The sequence below is a fragment of the Athene noctua genome, chromosome 2 (assembly GCF_965140245.1).
Source record: "Athene noctua chromosome 2, bAthNoc1.hap1.1, whole genome shotgun sequence".
NCBI lineage: Eukaryota > Metazoa > Chordata > Aves > Strigiformes > Strigidae > Athene > Athene noctua.
This window is the reverse complement of record NC_134038.1, coordinates 26,492,926-26,515,377: the sequence shown is the minus strand read 5'-3', so window position 1 is coordinate 26,515,377 and position 22,452 is coordinate 26,492,926. Positions and strand designations below refer to the sequence as shown.

Sequence of the window (22,452 nt, the reverse complement as noted above, 5' to 3'; positions counted from 1 at the left end):
TCAGTATTCAAACTGGAAGTAGGGACAGATACTGGGGTAGGTAACAAGAATATGGCCTGACACCTCAGGGGGTTTATGAACCATGTGAGAAATGGGTTAGTGCCAAGGCAAGACTTAGCAAAAATTTACATGTCTAAGACATGTCTTTCCTGAATTTGAAGCTGAACACATGCAGGTCACAGTGGTGATAAGAAGCTTAGCTTCCCTTGCATAAGCAACATTCTGATAACAAGGCTGCAGGGACTGCTTTCTCTGAACACTTACCAGGATTGTTCAGAGCTTACTGTGGCTCATTTTTCGGTTTAATGGCTCTTGGGCAGAAATAAGTTGATTGGAACAATCAGCTCCTAAAAATCCCTAAGCATGTGATTTTTGTTAAAAAGATGAATGCTCTTCTCTCCAGGAGGCTTGTAAAGCTGATCAAAATTCACCCAGTTGTAGGGAAGAAAAGTATGCCCCATGTCCAAAGCAAGCAGAATGGCAAACTGTGCAGTATGGTTTGCAGTTGCATTCCATTTGATTGTCTTGCCACACAGGGTACTTTTCAAGAGAAAGAGGTTTCTTAGAAAAGAAAAAGTGAGGTGGAAGTCTAGTGACAGTTCACAGCCCACTCAGTAAAAATGTATTGGTGAATGCTCACTTGATGTTGAAAGGCAGGTCAGTGTTAGTAGTGGCTGCAAGGAAGTGGTACATGCAGTCACCTGTAACCTGTGCTGAGTAAGTACTGTGCCACTAACTCTGACTGCCAAAGCAAGTATCATCTCAGAAAAAGCAGCTTTTACTCCGACTATAGTTCCTTAAGGGGTGGGATGTTGCAAGATCAGGATGTCCCACAAACAAAAAGAAATGCAAATTCAAGGCAGTCTTTGCCATTCTGTGGCTGATTGGGTTGCTATCAATGAATGAAAAATATACCAGGATATATGCCATTTGATAAAACTGTTGATGGTATAAATGTAGATTTTAGTTTCCAACAATTTTTATTTCAACACATTTGAAGTCTGGCTTATATCGTGTTTGTAGTGCTGATGCTACACTAGCTGAGCCAGTCTGTCTACTTAGATATTACAGGCAGATATATTCTCACTACATGTGTTTTAAGACGTCTGGATGCAAACAAGCTATGATCTGAAAAACATGAAGGTATGCTCTCAGCGGGGATTAGCGTACTGCTTCAGCTGCACCACTGTGCTGGCAGAGCAAGGCTTAGGGTTGGAACTGGCAACTTTGTGCTGACATACTAGGCTTTGAGCTGGAGTTAGCTTGCACTAAGCTAGCTCAGAGCATGGGCAGAACCATGCTTGCGGTTGTTGTATGATCCTCGAAATACCTTTGCAATGCAGATCAGTTTGCAGGATGGAATGAAATGGAAGGGGAATGGAATTGCCAGTTGCTATTGGGAAGTAAGGCCATGTTTTTATCTTATACAAGTGTCACATTCCCTATTTGCCAGAAAACATCTGGGAAAAAAAAAAAAGTATAATCCTTAGCACATAAAATGTATTTTTGTGAATGATCACAATGTCTCAGTAGTGACTCCAGACTAAATCAGAATTTTTCAAATCAAATATGTTTTTCAGTTTCTGCATGTCATTCTAAAACCAATACTGAACCACTAAATTTAACAATTTTAAGTCACTTTCATTTCAGTCTTTCTTGTGTTCTAATATATTTTATCTTTCAGTACAGGAAGAGAGTCATTAACTCTAAAATCCTTGCTTTTGTAGTATGTAACACACCCAAACATTTATTCACAGCAGGATTTTGAGAGATATTAAACAAACTGTTACAATCACCCTAAATGTCCTTTTAAACTGAGATGAGTAATTTTCCACAGGTAGAGGTAGTTGAATTTTTTTGCAACTAAGTAGCACAGCATTTCAGTGTGCTTTTTCAAAATTTTTTCTTCCCTTTTCCCATTTTGAGTTAATATTCTGATGGTGATGGGTCGTTGTTTCTTCATCTCAGTTTTGGATGATGCTGTAGCTGTCTGCAGGGGTGTCCATGTACTGCAATCACTGCTCTGCTTCCAAAAGGCTGTGTGCTACTGCAATGGCTGCATCTGTGTCCTCCTGCTAGAATAAGGAGTTTGTTTAATACCAGTGTGGGTATGAGTTGAAGCCTCATTGTTTGGCTAGAAAAATGGCAGGGTAATTAAAGAGGTGATCTCCTGCTCTTAAAAATCACTTTTGATGCTACATTGTGAGCTCTAGCTCTTTGTTCTGCTAATTTGCTGCTTCTGAGCAGATGGGACACCCAACATACTGAATAAACACTTGCTGGGGAGGAATGTTTAATCACTCTTTGTACCTTGAAGCGCCAGGTAATTAAAAAGTACTTTAGCTATAACATAGCTGGGAGCTAATTAAATTTGAACGGCATCCCCAGAGAGAGTGAGGACACAGTTTATGACTGATAATGTTCTACCAACATGCATATTGATTGTGCGGTAATTACCAGTGTTGACTGCTATTTGTACAAAGCTTGTTGTGTAGTATTGGGATCACAGCTCTCTGGCAAGCCTGGCTTGCTGCAATCGCTCAGCCTGGGTTGGAGGAGGGGAGGAGTTGTTTTGCTTCTTCGCTCCCAGCCTCCTGCTGTGTTCCCAGACCCTTGCCACAAAAGTAAGGCTTTTACGGATAAAACAGATTTAGGTGATGTCTGTTCTCAAAAAACCAAAGGTATCTGAAGCTGACTTGATAGGAAATCGCATAACCAAACCTCTTCTGCACCATGACTGTTCTGTTAAATGTGTTCTCCAATAGTGCTTGCAACAGACTGCGACTCTGGCTCCAACTCTGAGATCACTTACTTCATCCAGAGCACTGATTTTTCCATCACGCATCACGGGGTCGTCAATTCTAACCAGAGGCTGAACTTTGAGCGAGCAAACCATATGTATGAGTTTGTGGTGATAGCTGTTGATAAAGGACACCCCCCTAGGACAGGGACAGCGTCTGTGCGCATTCGAATGGCCAACGTGAATGACGAGGCTCCTGTGTTCTCCCAGTCCATGTAAGCCAGCTTTAACGCCTGCTTTGGTTTTTATAGATACTGTTCATACATGTAACCTTAATAACACGTGGCTAAACAGTGTTTAGTGCAATTGTAACTACCAGTGAAATCAAGGGGTAATTTGTACAAAGAAAGGCTTTAGAAGTTGGCCCTTCATTTCTAGATTGTATAAAGAATATACACCAGTTATGATACCAGCATATTGACTTTGTATTTATATAGAGAGAACTGAATGAATAAAAGATCTAACTCTATAGGGAATGATTTTGACTATGTTGACTTCTAGGTCTCAAAATGATTGTCCATGTAATAATATTTGACAGATAAAGATGGTAGTTAGCAAACATTAAAACATAATTTTATCATCATCAGATTGTGTTATAAGCTTACTTCATGAGGCCTTGTTTCCTGAATGAATACAATTTATACTTTTCTGCATAAGTTTAAAGTGTGGATATGTTTTAAATACAAACCATAAATACCTTCATTTACAAAATGATACTGGTTTACATAATCTCTGTAGTATCTGATGCTTTCCATTAGTAGATAGGGACATAAGAAACACTGCATGACACATATTAGTCCTGTTTCTCATCTTTAGGAGATAAGTCAACCTGGTCTGCAGTGTAATGTAGTATGGGGCATATTGATATCTTCCAAAAGATCCTTGGTAATCACATATACGAAAAATGCAGGATTGCAATCCTAAAGTACAAATTGTATGCCAAACAAAGATGCTTGAAGTCTTGTCTTAAACTGATTAAGGACTGCATGATTGCATGCCCAAAGCTTTAAAAAAATTACATTCATAGTTAATTTCTAATCCTTGACTGATGGTTAACGGGGATGACGGTTACTCTGATACTGAATGTGCTGCCATTACTCCCTTATGTCCATCAGTTACAGAACTTTCCTTTCGGAAGATGCTGGTCCCAGCACCTTAGTGGCTACTGTTCGGGCAAAGGACCCTGATGGAGATGGGCTGTTGTATCTGATTATGGGAGGCAATGAGGAGGGCAACTTTGAACTGGATAGTCAGAAAGGTAAGGAAAGAGGTTTTAGAACACTGTTATTTACTGTCTAATATGTACTGACTCTGCTTCACCTGTGTGTCAAAAATCATAAGGAAGCACCCTATTTATATAATCTGCAAATGGGGATGCTTCATATCAGTGAGAATTAGCTTTTTGATATGATGCTTGTTCTCCAAATATCAGCCAAAATTTGATGTCTTGGTCCAAGGACTGTGCAGTTTAATGCATGAATGCAGCCAAAATACAAACTGAACCAACAATACAGCAGCAGGGAAATGTGATGCTCACTTGATTTTGTTAATAAATAATAAGTGCATATATTAAGTAATAAAATAATAAGTGCAATAAAATTACACTTTATGCTTCCAAATTTAGGTATCATTAAACTCCGCAGAAACCCACCACCCAACCTGAAAGGACCACAGTACACACTGAATATCACTGCAATAGATGACAATGCCTCAGGGGGACCCACCCCTCTCAGCAGTTTTGCTGAGGTTATTGTAGGAGTTAATGACATTAATAACAACAAGCCTGTCTTCAGAGAGGTAAGATGTCTTTCTGTAGATATTCTTTTCCCCCCCATAACTGGTGTTATAGACTCCCTGGCTAGTGGAGATTGACAACGGGCTGAAAGGACTGTGTGTACCGAGCAGAATGAATCTGTAAGTGAACACACAGCCAGCTTTCTTTACACTTAAAGTGTAAAGTCTTCATTCTCCTTTTTCCTTCCTCTGCCTTAGAGCTTGATTTCTTTGTGAGTATAAGTAATAGAAGTGATTTTCTTCAGAGTTCTTCTCAGATGTGCTGGAAAAAATATCAACACTGTGCGACAAATTCATGTGGCTCTATTTAATATATAGCATCGAATATTTGGGTGTATTTTTAGTGCGCTTACTACAGTGACAGCACCTGGGTTCTGGAGAATCAGCCTCCAGGCACGTATGTGCTACAGGTGGAAGCCTATGATGCAGACCTCGGTGTTAACGGAGAGGTGAAGTATGGGCTCATGCACCGCGACGGGGCTTCCCTGGGCTTCAGCATTGACCCAGACACAGGTCAGTAGCTTTCAGGTTACTGAAATAAAATGAAAATGGCGTTTTATTTTAATGAGAATGCGGCTGAATGAGTGTGTCCAGCTGGACTCATGCTTTAATGGTGTAACTGCAGGGTTAGCTGTAACAGCTTGTGGAATCAACACTGAAAAATATTCAGAGTGTATGGGTAGCCATGCACACAGATTAAATTAAGATGATAGAGATTTAAATGACAAATTAAGACGGGAAACAAACCCCAGATAAATAGGAAGATTAAAAGCTGTTCTGTATCAGTTACCTTACTATTGGATCAAGCGTAGCTATAAAAATGCAGAGCAGAATGTGTGACTAACAGCTTGAGTTTGTTCATCCCTTCAGTGTGGCCATGGTTTATTTCTCATCTCCTGCACAAATAGGAGATCCAGTGCAGTGCATATAGAGGCAAAACCCTCATACCAGAACAGGGCAGTGACAGTCTTGAAGCATTTCAGGTGAAGGATCAGAATCATGGTCCCTAGCATAGTAGGTACATAGGTCTGGAAGTGGCCTCCTAAAGGCCAGTTTAAAGTCCCCCAAACAGAATAAAAGATCTGAGACAGAGAGAGACCTGGTCAGTGGGGAAGAAAAGCTGTATACTGGGAGAAAATTGTTCCATTTATTAACTGAGCTATATGATTCTACCCTGTTTTAATCTGTTCAATGAAGCAGGCTCCAGCTCCCATAGAGGCGGTGACTGGTCACACCACTCGTGCCTTCTGTGGTGTGACTCTTCCCCAGAGTAATAATGATCTGTCTTTGAAATATTCAGTAACTTGGACTATCACTGGAGTAAACCTAAGGGATGCCTCTTGATGAGGAAGAGAAAGTCCTTCTGTGCTCCATGAGGAGTGAGGTAACAAGGTACTGAGACTGAAGCTCCTTATCAGGGTAGTAGGAGAGAAAGCTGTTGATTTCTGGCAGTATGTGGCATGTGAGGAGAGACAGGAGAATTGGAGTTGGTCTTGTCCAAGACACACACTGTGCAGTTGGTGTGGATTAAGTTTGATGGTTGTGCTGCATGCGGTCAGAGCTTCCTCCCGTGTGGGAGATGTGCTGGTCCCTTTCTGCAAATTCAGTCCCAAGGCTGTGACATGCAGAACAGGAGGTGTCTGTGTTCCCAGGAGTCATCACAACCACACAGAGTTTTGACCGTGAGAAGCAGAGGGAGTATACGCTGTCTGTTACTGCTACCGACCAGGCACAGGAACCGCTGATCGGCGTGTGTCAGATCACCATCCTTATTGCTGACGTCAATGACAATGATCCCAAGTTTGAGAACAGTCGCTATCAATGTGAGTTTTTCTTAACTACCTGTTCCAATACCACAACATGAACCTGGTTAGTAGCTCCTTGTAACAGTGGTCAGTTTTTTAGGTGACCAGTCTTCCTTTGCTGCCAGCTAAGCCAGTTAAAGCTTAATCCGTCATCAGTGTAAATATGCAGAATTGATCACTGTCCTCTTTATTCATTGCAATACTCTTAAAAACATTGACAGTCATCACTCCTACAAATCAGGCAGATCTCATCCCTTCCCTTTGCAGCTTTTCCCTGCCTAGTTTTTCTGCAAACTGAATTTTTATACAATGTCCTAAAACACAACATGACATCCTATCTGAGAAGTTGTCAGCCCCAACTAGAAGAGCAATTGTCATCTGTGTCTCTTTGACACAGCACCTCTGTTTGAATAGGCTGGAGTGGTATTTATCTCTTGTCAAACAACCCAAAATCCTTGGCTTCTAGACTGCGATTGGCTGTGAACCCTGATGCCTCCTGTAACTGTGCTGCTGAGCTAGCTTTTCCCATTTGTCCTGGTGACATTCCCTTTTTCATCCCCACATGATGTGCTTTTCATCAGTCTTCCATTTAGTTTTGCTTGATGCTTCTCCAGTAAAATCCTGCACTTCAGTACACTTGGACCCTCTACACTTGATGTCACCCACAAGTGATGAGTGTACTCCCTAGTTGCTGGATTGGAACAGGCCCTTCCTAACATAACTGCCTCAAAATGGCAAAAAATGATTGATGATGCATGTGGCAACAACTCCATTTTGGAGATGTTTTGCCAGTTGTGTGGAAATGTCATGCAGGGCAAAGTTACCAATGCCTTATTAAACTGACGATGGCTCATAAATCAGTCATCTTCAGTATCAGAGAGGCCAGCATTTTAGCAGGATTCAAAAAGAGGTTGGATGCTTGCATGGCAGGATTTTTACAAGGAGAAGTGACCTGCTAGGAGATAGTCTGAATATACATCCACACTTCAGAGTTATGCACAAGGACAGAAAGAAAATTGTGTTGCACCTTTTAGAGTATTTGGAGTTACTCCTTTATGGAGTAGTGACTAACTCCAAGTGCCAAAGGGGTTAAAATGTGCAGATTGGGAATAGCTATTTCTGCATTTCTACCAGTGGTTTCTGCAAATGTGGCCAAAGCAGCTCTGAGAAGTCAGGTGGGAGTAATGGTCTGGAGAGAAATATTTTCAGACAAAGCAGAGGAAGTGCTTGAAGTAAAGGTAATGCTTGTGCAAAGATGAATCTTTCTACTCTACCTTCAAACATGTCCTTCAGATGAAACTGCCTGGGATTATTTTTTTCAAAAATAGTGAAGCTGTGAAGTCACATCTGGTAATTATGGTGACTTCAGCACTTCTAAGGAATGGGCATATTTTATTCTTTTTTTATGAACACAGAGAACCAGCAAAGATCCTGAAACAAAGGTAGTCCTCTGGGATGGGGAAACAGCAGATAACGAGGTCATTTTATGCATAGCACTTTTCCAGCAGCTATACATAAGTAATCAATGTTTGCACGTCACAGAATTAAAAATAGCTTCTTCTCTAACAAGATCAAATGCCATTAGTCATACATTTCTATTCTTCCTGGAAACTGCTGGTTCTTTATTCCTCTGCACTAGGGTGTTGGTCAAATCCCTTATTTAAGCCATGCATTTTATCATCTGCCTGCAAAACAGAAATTAAAGAAATGCTTAACTCTGTGTAGTAAGTCTAAGAGTTATGCCAGCAGCAAGCAGAAGTACATGAAATGAGAGAGTATGGCCCTTCCAAGTAATTTTGTATTTTTTCTTACAATGCTATTTAACAAGATTTGACTATAAAGGCATAAATTTAAACACAAAAAGGATATTTTACAGTGTTTCTTAGCAATAAATTCAATTTTCATTATCTATTTTAGTGCCAGTAAATCTTTTCTGAGAGTAGCTTTGGCTGTTACTGACATACCAGGAACATGAATCCTAGGCCAACTAAATGTCCTGGGGGACAAGGGAAGTTAATTAAAGCTTAGGTTTGTGTTCTGGAGCAAGCAGTGGTAGTGGTTTAAGATTTTACTGCCCCACTGCCACAGACTGTAGATACTAAGAAAACCAAAACAGAAAACATGGCCACTCCACATCACCAATAGCGTGCAAATCTGATTGTCCCACCTCAAAAATGCTAAAGGAGACACATACAAGGGAGAACAAAGGTATGAAACAGTTTCTGAACAAGTGATTAACTAGACTGACTGGGTTGTCTAAACCTAACTGCGACAGCCTCCCCACTGCCAGGGCTGTTTCAATACACTGATGGAGCCTTAGTGCATGGAAATGGCTCAAAAACCTGATCAGGCAAGCACTCATAGATATTTGAAGGAGGAACTGGGGCTGGATGGCTGAGGATGGAGGGAAGAGCATGACCAAAGTCAGATCAGAGCAGTCTAAAGACTGGGGTGTGGAAAAGAGGCAGCTGGCAGGGATCTAATAGCTTTAAATAAGTAGGAGAGTAGAAAACGACTGCTCATGACTTCCCATCATTTTGTTGGTGTCCCTGCCAAGAAAATGAGGCTTTAGGAAGACAAAATTAATTACTTTCTGTGCAATTGGTACTTTGCGACTGTTCGACTCTTTGTTACCAGATTTTTAGATCATATTTATGAAAGCAGGTTCAAAGGACTGGTCTGTCTAGGACTATGGACACAGAGGCATAGCCTCTATCTCAGGTGGATTGCTGGGAACAGGGAGTGAAACCTAAAGAAAGGGACACACATATATATGTTCATTATACCTTGCCCTGGGCAGCTTCTCCAAAACGCTGGGGTGTTGGGGGGATCTTTCTGTGACCTGAGTCTTCACGCTTCGCGATTACCTACTGCCTCCCACTGGCGATGCTGCTGCTGCCGCCACTCGCTTTCAGGATTCATTCAATTCACACAAAATTCCTTTTGACGGCAGCCTGCTTTTATCAGCAGCTGAGCCCAGCAGCCTGGGCTGTGATCCGAGGCAGCGGGCGGGGGATGGCTGCGGGGATTGCCAGCGCTGCGTGGAGAGGCAGTGAACCTGCTTCAGCGGGCGCTGGCTTCACAGCCCAGCATGTTAGGGGAAAGGGAAGAGGAAGCTAAAAGGGGATCGTAGGCACTCTGTTAGTGATGATATTTTCTAATCTGCCTCGTTACAGAAACATTTAATCTCACATGAAGAGATTTTTTTTTTTCAGTATTTCTGTTACATGCAGTCTGGTAAATCAGAGCAAGACTTGCTGACAATACTTCTGTCTTTTCAAAGACTTCCTCAGCGAAGACACTCCAGTGGGGACGAGTTTTCTCCATGTTGCAGCTCATGACAGTGACCAAGGTGTGAATGCTGCTGTCACATACTCAATGTTAGAGCACCAACTGGAATACTTCCAGATCAACCCCAGCACAGGCTGGGTATATGTGAACCACCTGCTATCCCAGGTAATGTGACTCTGCTTGGAACAGAATAACCACCAGCCCCTCAAATCCATTGCAGAGGGTTAATTGCAATCTCTTGATTTGTACAAAATGGTTTGCAAATAGCCTCGATCTTCTTCATTTCATAGACAACGCCCGTTAATCACTATATTGTAGCGACAGATGGAGGGAACAGAAGCAGCACAGTGGAGCTGACGGTAACTGTCACTAATGCACTCAGCCAGCCGCCCCGGTGGGAGCAGAGCAGATACTGGGTAACCATCCCCGAAAACACTATTCGTGACACCAAGATAGTGGTATGTTAAAAGTGCAATTACTTCCCTCTCTCTCCTTTTCATTTCAACTTCTTCCTCTGTTGTGCTTTGGATCCATGTGCAGAGTGCATGGATGCCCACTCTGCAGCCTTACTGGGCTGTGCTGTTTCCTTATCAGCCTTCGCAACTGTGAACCCAGTTAGTGTTTGACAGGAGTACTTGTTGCAGAATAGGCCGGAGTTTCAGCTGGCAGAGGCTTTCCCAGTGACTTCTTACAGCAACAGCTCTCAGGGTGTGCTCCCGCAGGCAGCAGCTTTGAGTGAGAAGCAAGAACCGTGCCCTGCCTGGGTGGGAAATCCTTGAGTGTTCCCACCAAGGGGCAGCTCCTCACTCCTCCATCCTCAGTGGACTGTGCTGCCTGCCTGCACCTTTCCTACAGCTTTTCTCAGTTTAACACTGCAGAATGGAACAGCTGTAGTTTGCTTTGGGCTCTTCTAACCCAAACCAATTCCTTTTTAACCTGTACAGACTGATTTTTTAAGGATAGTCTCTTCCATAAATTGCCAGATAATTCCTGCCTTCCTCCTCCTGCATGCAATATCCAAGCACTTGCAAACAATTTAAGTTTTGTCTGTATCTTGCCTGGTAAAATGTACAACTCAGTGGAGACACAGTCTCCTTTTGGATTGCTTTTGTTTAGGAAGGAGGAAAGAGGAGGTATTTCCTTTAGCCAGTGATGCAGTTCTTGCTTGGCACATTTACAGATAGGTAAATTTACTGTCAATTAAAAACCTGCATCAAGCCTAAATGTCATAAAATGAAACTCAGCTCTGTAAACTGTTTCTCTTTTGTCTATTATCCAAGTCATACAGGCATGTGTATATATATGTTCTTGCCATCAAACTGAACATTTAACACTGGCAACCCTGTGCTTCATGAACATATGTGGTGGCTCTTTTCTTCTTCAGACCATCAAAGCCACATCCCCTCTTGATGATCCCAGGGTTACGTATAATCTGGAAGAGGGTCAAGTTCCAGAGACTAACATGCCAGTTCGTTTCTATCTGAAGCCAAACAGAGCTGATGGATCTGCTTCTCTTCTAGTCGCTGAACCACTTGACTTTGAGACAACTAAGTTTTTCACCCTGACAGTCCGGGCACAAAACATAGCAATGACTCCTTTAGCTTCCTTTACCACTGTTTGTGTGAACATAACAGGTAAGCTTTGCTGATGTTAGAACAGGTCATTCAGAACAATATTCTTGTTATTTTCAGTATAACATCACTAATTAAGTTAACATCCATGAAATGCCAAGCCACCTAAGCTCACTTTGTACATTTCTATACTGTAAAAGTCATGCAGTCATTTAAATGGTCTATTTGAGGTGGTTTATAAGTACAACTATCAAATGTGGAAATGTGATAGTGCAAAAATGAGCTGTCTGCATGTTGACACAACACTAGTGCCTGCTTTTATAAATGTAATTGGAAAGATTTTCTTTTGATAAGAGGAGAAATCTAGCAAATGTCCCCAAGCTATTGAAAGGAGACAGGAGACAAGTATTACTGGAAATATGCTGTGCTCTAGAAAGAGAAACAGCACAGATAGATTGGGTTTGAGTTTTATATATGTTTAGGGGTTTTTGTTATATTCAGAATTATCTATTGAGCACTGAGATTAAAACTCTAGAAATTAAAATGCAAGTGTCCTTACAATAGATGCAATTTAAAAAAATTTGATCCAACCCTCCTTGTACTAAGATCTTTTTGAAAGGTTCTACTCCTGTAGATCCACATAAAAGTATAAATCTGTTTTTAATCCCTGCTTTTTTAAGCATTAGTGGAGTTACTTTTGATGTGTAGACATTTAGATTAAAATATGGATAAGTAAAGTCTCCAGCAAAAATATTTTTCTTGCTCACCACCATGGAAATGAGAGAACTAAGTGCTAATCTGAATGGGAATCCAACTTCCCTAATTCACTTTATCACAGCATTGTCCTGTCTTCCACAGTCTACCAATGCAAAAACCCTTAAGCTTTGTAGAGCAAGAGTGCTTCGAGTCAGGGTCTGAGCATCACTGTAGATTACGGACCCTGTCCCAAAAGATTTTTCCTGTAGTGAGGTTTTTGGTATCAGAATTTGCTCATTTAGCTCACAAGCAAAAATCCTTTTTCAATAACTTAGTATTTCTTATGAAAAAAATGTTTACACATGTGTATGCATTAGTGGAAGAAAAAAGCAAGTTAAACACAGAAAAGGAAGTCTTATAGCATCTTATTTTCCTTACCTTGCTCAGTGAACTTGCTGAAACTTATCTCTAATGAGACATATTCTCTTCTATAAAATATGAAAAAAAGAGCCTGTTAGAAAAGAAGATTTCAAAGATGATTATGCATGTAAGAGAGAAAGAAAATTGGGATTTACAGGAGCCCACACTGACAACTTAAAAAAAAAAGGAATTTAAGACATCGGTCCTGCAAATACTTGTGTGTCAGAATCAATGGAGTCATGCAGCAGTAGTTAAATAAAATGTGTGCTTAAGAGTTTGCAGAATGAGATATTAAGAATTTTGTCTGCTCTTCATAAAAACAGATGGATCTGAGGAACCGTCATTACAGCTCCTCTGTTTTGGCACTGTGCCGCGACACAGGAAAATTACTTTCTTAAAATGTGGCTGTTAAACTGTGAAACATGCAAAAAGATGTAGCATTTCTGGGTTTACTCATCTTACAGACAAAGAGAAACCCAGACTGATTTGTCATGAGTTGAGCAGGCAGACGTGATTCCAGAGCAGTTTAAAGGATCTGAGTCAGTGCGGCTATAGTTCTCCTGCCTGTCCTTTGTGTTCACCTGGTCCTACACAGCAGATTTAGGGAGAAAATGTGTCAGAAACTGCCCCTTCAAAACACTGTACATACCTTTTCCAGGTATGGTTAGGTCTCTACAGGGGTCAAGCAAGGAAGACAAGCAAGGCCAGCACTGATGTAAGCTTAACATGGCTTTGCCTTGTGCTCTGAGCTGACTGCAGATGGCCAGCACTGGGGCAGCCCTTCCTTTCCTTCACCTGCACAATCCCACTGTGTCTTGCGTTGGATCTGGCGATTACACAGCTGCAGAGCATGTCATATCACAGATACACCTTTTTTCTTCAGAAAGTTTGTCTCTCTCAGAGCAACAAAATGAGCACTGTTGACACGGGGCCACGTGATCCAGCTCGTGGAAAGGGGGATCCCATGGCTTAGAGCAGGATGACAGGAGTGGAAGATCAGCATGCTTCCTTTGGATATTGGCCAGTAGTTAGATGAGGGAAGGCTAATGTTCAACTGTATCCTAAATAATCATTAGGTCCTACAGCCTAACATAATTCTGGCTATACTGCCCTGCAAAGGCCAGGAAAGACTGTTTTACACACGTTCTTTGTCAACTCTATAGACTCTGCAATTTTAATTTCCATTGTATGTTAATCAGCCCTTAATAAAACACTGAGATTAACTACTGCTGTAGATAACCAGATCTTTACAGACTATGGATGAAAGGCCTCCTGGTCTTGGCATTCATGGACTTCCTATAAGAAGATCACTGATCAAATCACTAGCTAGCATCTTAGCTGAGATTAGGCCACTCAGCCTAATTTGGGGTTTGTCTCCCCAAAACTGCTCAATGTCTATAAAATGACTTCTGATAGCTGCCATGAAAATGGGAAGACCCAAAGCAGGATTGCTTCTTAGTATGAACAATATGAGATCTTTCTCCAAGCAAAATTATGACTGGAAAAAAATACAGCAAAAAAGTAAGTCTTTAAACATTTTCTTACTGTGGTCTCCATCACATCCTTTTGCAGATGTCAATGATAATGTTCCATTCTTCGTATCTTCTAACTATGAGGTGTCTGTGCCAGAAGGAGCTGATGTTGGCACATCTGTGATTCAGGTGTTAGCTACGGACTTGGATTCTGGCCTACATGGAAAGGTTTGACCTTACAACCAATTCTTTTCCTTCCAATAGGCAAGTTTTACTATTGTAATTAGTGAGAGTACACAGACAGCAGATGACAAGGGTAATGAGCCACAAACACTTCTTACAGCACTTCTCAAGCATTTGTCTAGCATATGCCTGATGTGCATAATACGGGATGCAGGCAGAGAAGTTGCTGTTCACAGTCTTGGGATCCTGCATCATAACAGCTTATCCTGATCCATCAACCGTGACAAAGCACTGCTGCGTGATTCACAGGGTTGCTTCCATGACAAGACAAGTGAAGGTGTCTGCAGAACATGTTTCCAAACTCTTGACTCTTCAGCTCATTATTTACGTGACTATCAGTGATTATGGTCAGTTAAACATGGCCATGTGGTCAATTAAATAACATTTAATTTCATCATCATTGGTCAAATGGTTGGTCAAAACAACATATGACCATCACTGTCATAATGACCTAACCCTAGGAAAAAGCAGTGTTATTAAGGAAACTGCTCATTTTCTGTGCTTTTCCTGAGCCTTTTCAAAAAATCTCACTAGCTCTTCTGGGAGGCAACTCTGGCTAGTGGAGATCTGCTGTTCTGTAACTGTCATTTTGCAGCTTCTGAAGAGCAACCTATGTGGTAGAACTGTCTGGTGGTGCATGACTTGGGGGTGGAAATTTTTTTTTTTTCAGAGGAGGAAGCCAAACCTCTGTTAAAGGAAAAAATATGGATAGCTTTCATCAGTGGAGGTTTTCATTTGTTCAGTGCTGTTGAATGGGACCCAAACTCTCATCCCCATTTTTTTTTTTTTTTTTCCAAATCAGAAGCACAGTGGGTTGCTAGAAGCTGGGGAAACACGAGGGAAGATATTATTCCACACATTCTCTGTCCTTCTGTTCTTCATGATCCTTCTTAACTACTCCTACTGGCCACTGTTGGAGATTAAATACTGGGCTTGATGGGCCTTGATATCACTAGTACAGATGTTCTTCTGCTTGAGAAATCTGGGTTTATTATATCAAAATAGGCAAAAGACTTGGAAAAAATTATGTCCAGATGAATTCTTTTCTCAGAATGTTGCTTTGTAGACAGACCCAGGAGGCTACTAGGGAAGGGGGAGGTCACAGCATTGGATGTACAAATTAAAGTGGGACGTGCAACCTCTCTTAATTATTTCCTTTTCAGGTTCACTACTTAATTTTGAAAGATGCTAGTGAGGATTACCAATTTTTCACCATTGAACCTGAGACAGGAATTATTTCCACCAATGCATCTTTTGACAGAGAGAAAAGAGCATCTTACTTGATTGAAGTTCAGTCTCAGGACTCTTCAGAATCTGCTAGACCTGCTGTTCATGGGCAACCCAACACAGGTAAAACTAGTAAGGAATTATATATTGGGTAAAAGATATCAGAGATTGGGTTCCTTAACTTTTTTAGACTTGAGGGGGCGGTATGTGAACTATCTGGAAAACGACAAGGTATTCCACCTCTGTCATTTCTAGTCTGCATGTTCCTCTTACATCTCCTTCTTAGACACAGCCTATGTAAGGATTTTTGTCAGTGATGTGAATGACAACGCTCCAGCATTTCCTCGGTCAGTGTATGAGGTCAGCATAGATGAGGACAGAGATGTTGGAAGTCCTATTGTGACAGCAACAGCTGGTGATAAAGATGAGGGTGAGTGGACCCTGCATGTCTTTCTGTATAACTGTGTTTTGTGTAGGGCTACTTCCTTCATATGCAATCTGAATTCAGTGGGTGATTAAGCATTTCAAGCATTGTGAAAGTGAGGAGAGAAGTTCTGGACACATGGGGTCATCTTCTTTTATGAGGTGCTAAGGTTCACAGTGCAAAGGTAAAGCTAACTGGCAGTCCCTCAGGGGCAGAATGAAATCACCTGGAATCACAACCCTGCTGTGACTTCACAAGAATAACATAAAAACTCACTCACTTCTGAGAATGTGCTTGCTTTGTGTTGACTCTGTGCTTTCCAGATCTCCCTGGGAGTCAGTTTTGTTTATTACTATTGCAAGAAAACCAAACCTGCAAGCTTTTTAGTGGGTTGAATATGCTTGTGCAAGAATCTGACAACAGTGAAAAATGTGAGATGACATGATCAGAAATTAAGGCAGGGAGAAGGCAGGAAAAAAGGGAAAGCCAGACCTCTTTTTGGGCTCACACTTATATCAGCTCTGATGGTGTGAAACTGCCCCTATAGTGTGGTGAGACCAGATGGGTTGAGCCAGTCCAACATCATGCACCACCAGGCAGTTTCTGTCTTTGCTTCTGATGCGGCTTTTTTGCTCCTTTCATGAGCTGGTCCAGCTCAACTTGCCCAAGAAAAACAAACCCATTGGAAAAAAAACCAAAAAGGCAACAAGCTGGTGCATTGGTGACAGAGCCTGAATGAGCACCAGAGGAACATGTTGCTGGGATGAGGTGGGAGCTGACCATTCCTTTCAGTGGCAGTGCTGTGATGCCTGTGCCTCTTAGTGCTCATGATGGAAAGTAAAGAGGCTGTTTAAAACCAGCTCTGCACTTGAGAGAATTTGGAAAAATCAACTAGCAAGCGATGCTCAGACTCGTGCTGCAAAGGCAGCCAAGCTCTTCCAAGCACTAATATTGGGCACAGGCTTTTCAGTTTTTTGCTATCCATGTTGCTCTAGTCTTCTCATCCACAGTTGACTCACAACTTAAAATGGGAATATTCTTTCTACTCCCGGCAGTTCACCTATTTAATTTGGGAAGTTACTTTCTATCCTGGAATGCATTGCCATGTATTTTTTTCCTTTTCAAATAAGTCAACATGAAGAACCAAACCATTATTTTTTATTTGTTCCTAAACATTTTGCAGCAAACAACTGCTGTTGTACAGGTCAAATGTTCTTCTGAGATGAAAAGAGATTTCTTTTATATTTTAGCACCATCCAGTGGTTTAAAAAAAATAATAATTAAGGAACATTGGCATTTGAAATGGGAGGTTTAGGAAACACTGAGCAAAAGGTAGCTTCTAGTATTTTAATAGTACTTTATTTTTTTATTTTTGGCAAATCAATACACAATAAATTAGAGGCACACAATTCCTTCATTATCAATAGACAGGTGCTTGTCTGTCTGCAAATTATATTTGGAAATATAAATACAGACCTAACCCCTGATCTACCATTCACAAACCCTTCAAATTACATACATGGATCATTGTTTATGGCTGTGTCTGTGTTTTATCTCACATGTATATTGTAAAGTCTGGACAAATAAGGTTTCTCTTGGATACATGTCCACTGTGTATAGGGGGATTGAGCATTCAGAGAGTGGACAGGCAGTGGTCGTCTGCTTTCTCTTGTAGGTGCAAATGCCAAACTAAGGTATCAGATCACATCAGGAAATGTGAAAGGAGTTTTTGATGTGGAACCTGAGGTTGGAACTGTCTTCATTGCTCAGCCTCTGGATTATGAACAAGAACAACGTTATGAGCTCCGGCTTGTAGCTTCTGATGGAAAATGGGAAAACCACACTCTTATCATCATCAGTGTTGTCAATAAGAATGACGAAGCACCAGTCTTCACTCAAAATGAATACCAGGGTAGTGTCTTGGAGGAGCTCACAGATCTGCCTGTACTAGTCTTAAAGGTAAAACAGTTTACACAAAGTAGGGCAAAACCTGGCTTTTTGTTCACCTCAATCCCATCCTTTCACACAAATCCAAAAAGATAGTTTCTTTAGGGTGAGTGAGCCCTGACATTAAGATTTACCTAGCAACTTCCTGTAAAGAAGAAAATAAAGAAAGCCTGGTTGAATTTGTATGGTGGACTTGTTCCCTTGACCAGCATAAATAATGGTTGGACTCGATGATCTTAAGGGTCTTTTCCAACCTAAATGATTCTATGATTCTAAACATTGAAAATTCTGATGTCTTTCCTTTAAAAAGTGGAGTTAGCATATTTTGAGTAACTGTAAAATACTGCGTGGTTGGCACGTGTACCTCATGCATTCAAGTCACGGACTCTTTGGCTACATTTCTACTACCAAATAAACTTTACTAGGGATTGTTCTTTGACTCTGAAACACGATCATCCCCATTGTTTTGTTGTTAGAGCAGTCCCTGGCATGACTGCATGGTTGGCCCAACTAGCAGTCTCCCAAACAAATGCAAATCAGAAGTTGGGAGTTCTCTCTGGCCTGTGCTGATAATCATCTTGGATGTATAGTCACCCTGATTTTGTAGCCTTCTGTTCACTCAGAGAGAAACAGTCCCCATTTGCCTTTGTATTCCAGCTCCAAAGAATTTCACAAGAAAACTTTGCTCAGCCGATCTGCTATTACTTCCACTTGGTTCTTCCTGCACTTATTATCTCTTTTCAGAACATACTGGGAAGTGGAATATAATAGTCTGTCTAAACATGATCTCTGTTTAAATGGTTTCTCTAGGCCATGCATGATGTTTATTGAAAGAGTACTTGACCTGAATGACTCAAACCAATAGATATCTGCTGTTAAAATGCATGCTGTTCCTTTTGCCTGCACAATACCCCCTGCTGTCAGTAAAAGAACAGTGATTTCCCCTTTTCTTTTACATACACACTTACCTGCTGTGGCTTGTTCCAGGTTTCTGCAACAGACCCTGACCAAGCAGCTGATCAAAATGCCATTAATTATTCCTTGCACGGACAGGGGGCCAGTAGCGAATTCAGCATCAATGAGAACACAGGTGAGATCAGCGCAAATAAAAGGTTAGACCGTGAGAAGCGATCAACGTGGCGCTTTCTTGTGCTTGCAACGGATGAGAGTGGAGAGGGACTGACTGGCTTTGCAGATGTGATCATAGAAGTGACAGATGTGAACGACAACGCACCCCTTTTCCTCTGTGTGTTGGATGGCTGTTTCATGGGCCACATCCCTGAAGATTCTCCAGCAGACACTGCTGTCATGGAAATGACAGCAGTGGACCTTGATGACCCAAAGGCTGGTATGAATGCTGTGCTAACATACAGCATCATTCAGAATGTGCAAAATGAAATTAATCTGAACTTGTTCTCAATTGACTCAGCTAGTGGCACCATCTATACAGTGCTCGGGTCGCTGGATCGGGAGAAGGAAGACAAGTACCTAGTAGTGGTTGAGGCCAGAGATGGAGGAGGGCTCACTGGGACAGGCACTGCCACTATTTTGGTGACCGATGTAAATGATCATGCTCCAGTCTTTCTGCAAAGGATCTATACAGCATTTGTCTCTGAGAATGCGAGTATTAACACTGAGGTGGCAGCGGTGTGTGCTGTGGATAGAGATGAGGGAGAAAATGCCATGGTGACATTCAGCATCCTTGATGGGGATAACAACCGCAAGTTCTCCATAGAAACAGATGAAGTCAACAACTGTGGGTTTATCCGGCTACGAAAGCGGATTGACTTTGAGAAGCCTCATGAGAGGGTGTTCAATTTGACTGTGAAAGCCGAGGACATGGATTTCTTCAGCATCGCTCACTGCGTGATCTATGTGGAGGACTCCAATGACCATGCTCCTGTCTTCTACCCCCACTTCTATGATGTGGCTGCACTGGTGGAAGATGTGCCAGTTGGCACAAAAGTTATTCAGGTTTCTGCTGTTGACTTGGATTCTGGCCTGAACGGAAGGTTTTCTTTCCACCTGCTAAACAAGTCTGACCCAGCTGGCCAGTTCTCTGTGGCTAGTGATGGGTGGGTGATGGTTGCAGGACTGCTGGATTATGAGACAGTGACACGGTACCAACTGGTTGTCATTGCCACTGATATGGGGCAGCCCCCTCTGACTGGCAGTGCCACTGTTTCAGTGACTCTGCAGGATGTAAATGACAACGGGCCAGAGTTTGAGGCTCATTATAACCCAGTGATCTGGGAAAACACAGCTTCTCCACAGGTCGTCCAAATGAATGAAACCTCTACGTTGCTATATGCTAAGGACCGAGACACTGCTGCTAATGGAGCACCTTTCTCCTTTCACCTTCTCAGTGATTTTGATAGTCCAACTAACTTCAACTTGCAGGACTTCCACAATGGAAGCGCCTTGCTCACTGCGCTGCGTACCTTTGACAGGGAAGTGCACAAGGTGTTCTACCTGCCCATCCTGATCACGGACAGTGGGATCCCGCCAATGAGCTCCACCAACACACTGACAGTGAATATCGGGGACCAAAATGACCACCCGCATTCTGCTGGCTACATGGAATGTCTCATTTACAGCTATGATGGTAAATCATTCCTTAATGCTTGCTTCCAAGTGTGACAGTAAGGTCAAAGGAGCAGCTGTGAGATTCACAGGAGACATCTGTCCTGTTCCACATAAGCTAAGATCTTAGTAGAGGTGCTACTGAAGTTTGCTCAAGCCCCACCAGAGAGCAGTAGGTGTGTGGGGCACAGGACTCTGGGTCACTTGGTTTGTGGAAAAAACTGAGCCAGCCTTGAAGCATGAGCATAGCTGGCTGCTATTCTATGCATGTTTCTATCAAACTTGAGTAATGGTCTCCTGTTTGGAGATGCAGTTCTCCATCAGCATTGTCATTTCAGGGAGAAAAAATTGAAAAAATTCATAATGTTGCTGAGAAGTGATGAGTCTGAATGCTAAGAACCTTCTTCCTCCTCCTTAAACCTTTTTCCTCCTCCAGACTGAATTCCCTTTTAGTGAATACACTTAAGCTGAACTCACGTGTAAACTGCCTGAGACATTTATACAGGCCTTCAGCTGACTAATGCTGTTAAGGGAGACTGTGAATGTTGGCTGCAGGCAGTGTGAGAGAACCCTCCTTTCCCCTCTTGCTTTGGCAATTAGCTAGCAGTTCTTTTGTGATCCAGTGTCCCCACATAATAAACACAACAGCAAAATAAACCACACTGGTAAAAAGATTTTGGGATGCTCAGGTCATTTCTTCCTCTTCTGTTTTGAGATGTATCAGTGGTTCAATAGCACATTAAATAGATTGTTGTTTGTGGGCACACTAGAAACTACTGTGTAGATGCTGTTGATGTTTGTTTGCACTGAAATGTTGTTCTGCCTGTTGTGTGCTCACTCTTAAGTTCCGCTTATTGTAAAGTTGAAACCAAGTCTGGCTGCTGTTTGCTGAGAAACTCTGCTTGTAGCCTAAGTACCAGATCTTTTCATTAAGCCTGAATTCCCTTTTAGTTGTATCTTTAAAGGTTAAACTCATCTGTACTGTTAATTTCTGGGAGGGACTATTCAAGTCTTAAGATCTTTGGTTATTTAAAATATTAAGGAGAGACAGAATCAGAAGGCTACTAGCATGTTGTAAGTTACATTCATGTAATCTGGGATTCAAATACCAGGGCATCCTGTGTACTGCCTCCTGTAAAATATCCAATGAATGTTGTCAACAGTTGCAGGAGAGGGACAGTTTTCTCTCCTTTTTGCGTGCAGTCCCTCAGTTGCCAGGGTTTGTGCTGTTCCCTTTCACAGGGTTAAGTCCCACATTTTTTCCTCTTCTTTGTGTACCCTTGGTTCTTTACCCAGTAGATCTATGAATTCAGATACCTGTGGACCTTTCCTTCAGAAACAGCATTTGTAAAACAACAAAATACTGTTTTGTAAGCCTTGCTGAGAGGATGCAAAACCAGCAGAACACATGCTGCTTTCCATCTCACCCCAAAGTCTCAGCATCTGCTCAAAATAAGTCTGGTTACTGAGTTTTGGACAGTCTCTCTATTTTGCTGCAATTGCCTCCAATTTGCTATTGTTTTTTGCTCTTTATAACCCAGTCAGCATTTTTGGGTTTTTTATTCTGCCAAAACCCAGTCCCTGTCTAAGCCACTCTGTAAGCTGGTTGGATACCGCAGCCAAAATAGTGAAAATGAGTAATTCTGAATATTTCTTACATCTTTCCTCAGAGATGGCTTTTCTTTTTCCCTTCCTGTTGCTTTTCATTGCAGCCACCTGTTGAATTAAACCTATGTAGCCATGCAGCAAACACCCGATAAGCAGGACACCATGTGGTGTTTGCAATCTGGTGCACATCTTCACTTGGGAACTATCACAACTATTTCTGTAGAGGTTTTAGACTTAAGACTAACCAGTAAAGCTTGAATGGCCAACCTCTTTGTGTACATGTGAGAAGTCCAACTATGCCACTTATATGCTATGTTGTTTTAGGTATCCTCCCCACAACTGTATTGGGCCAGGTCCGTGCCCCTGATGATGATGACTGGGATCACAAAATCTACCAATTTGAAGGGAAAACATCAAGGTATTTGGAGAGAAAAATGGGAGTTGAGTGAAATGTATGGAAAACTTGCCCATGCACAGAACTGTAAAAAGTATTTACACTGCCTTTTTTTGAAAACAAGTTTGCAAAATAATTTTGTTGGTTTGATGCTTGCGTGTAGCTGTCCAAAAGCCC

At 41.7% G+C, this 22,452-nt stretch overlaps 1 protein-coding gene across 2 annotated transcripts in view; it reads left to right on the top strand.

Annotated features, from left to right (window-relative positions):
• LOC141957351 (neural-cadherin-like) overlaps positions 1 to 22,452 on the top strand; it is a 58,651-nt gene that overhangs the window by 20,369 nt on the left and 15,830 nt on the right. For both annotated transcript variants that reach the window (XM_074898706.1, XM_074898708.1), the window contains exons 6-19: positions 2,766 to 3,015; positions 3,916 to 4,058; positions 4,425 to 4,597; positions 4,939 to 5,107; positions 6,247 to 6,417; positions 9,683 to 9,855; positions 9,981 to 10,148; positions 11,075 to 11,324; positions 13,950 to 14,077; positions 15,256 to 15,442; positions 15,606 to 15,749; positions 17,419 to 17,702; positions 18,678 to 20,295; positions 22,206 to 22,299. In XM_074898706.1, the coding sequence (XP_074754807.1) occupies positions 2,766 to 3,015; positions 3,916 to 4,058; positions 4,425 to 4,597; positions 4,939 to 5,107; positions 6,247 to 6,417; positions 9,683 to 9,855; positions 9,981 to 10,148; positions 11,075 to 11,324; positions 13,950 to 14,077; positions 15,256 to 15,442; positions 15,606 to 15,749; positions 17,419 to 17,702; positions 18,678 to 20,295; positions 22,206 to 22,299 (3,952 nt within the window). The remainder of the gene's footprint in view (positions 1 to 2,765; positions 3,016 to 3,915; positions 4,059 to 4,424; positions 4,598 to 4,938; positions 5,108 to 6,246; positions 6,418 to 9,682; positions 9,856 to 9,980; positions 10,149 to 11,074; positions 11,325 to 13,949; positions 14,078 to 15,255; positions 15,443 to 15,605; positions 15,750 to 17,418; positions 17,703 to 18,677; positions 20,296 to 22,205; positions 22,300 to 22,452) is intronic.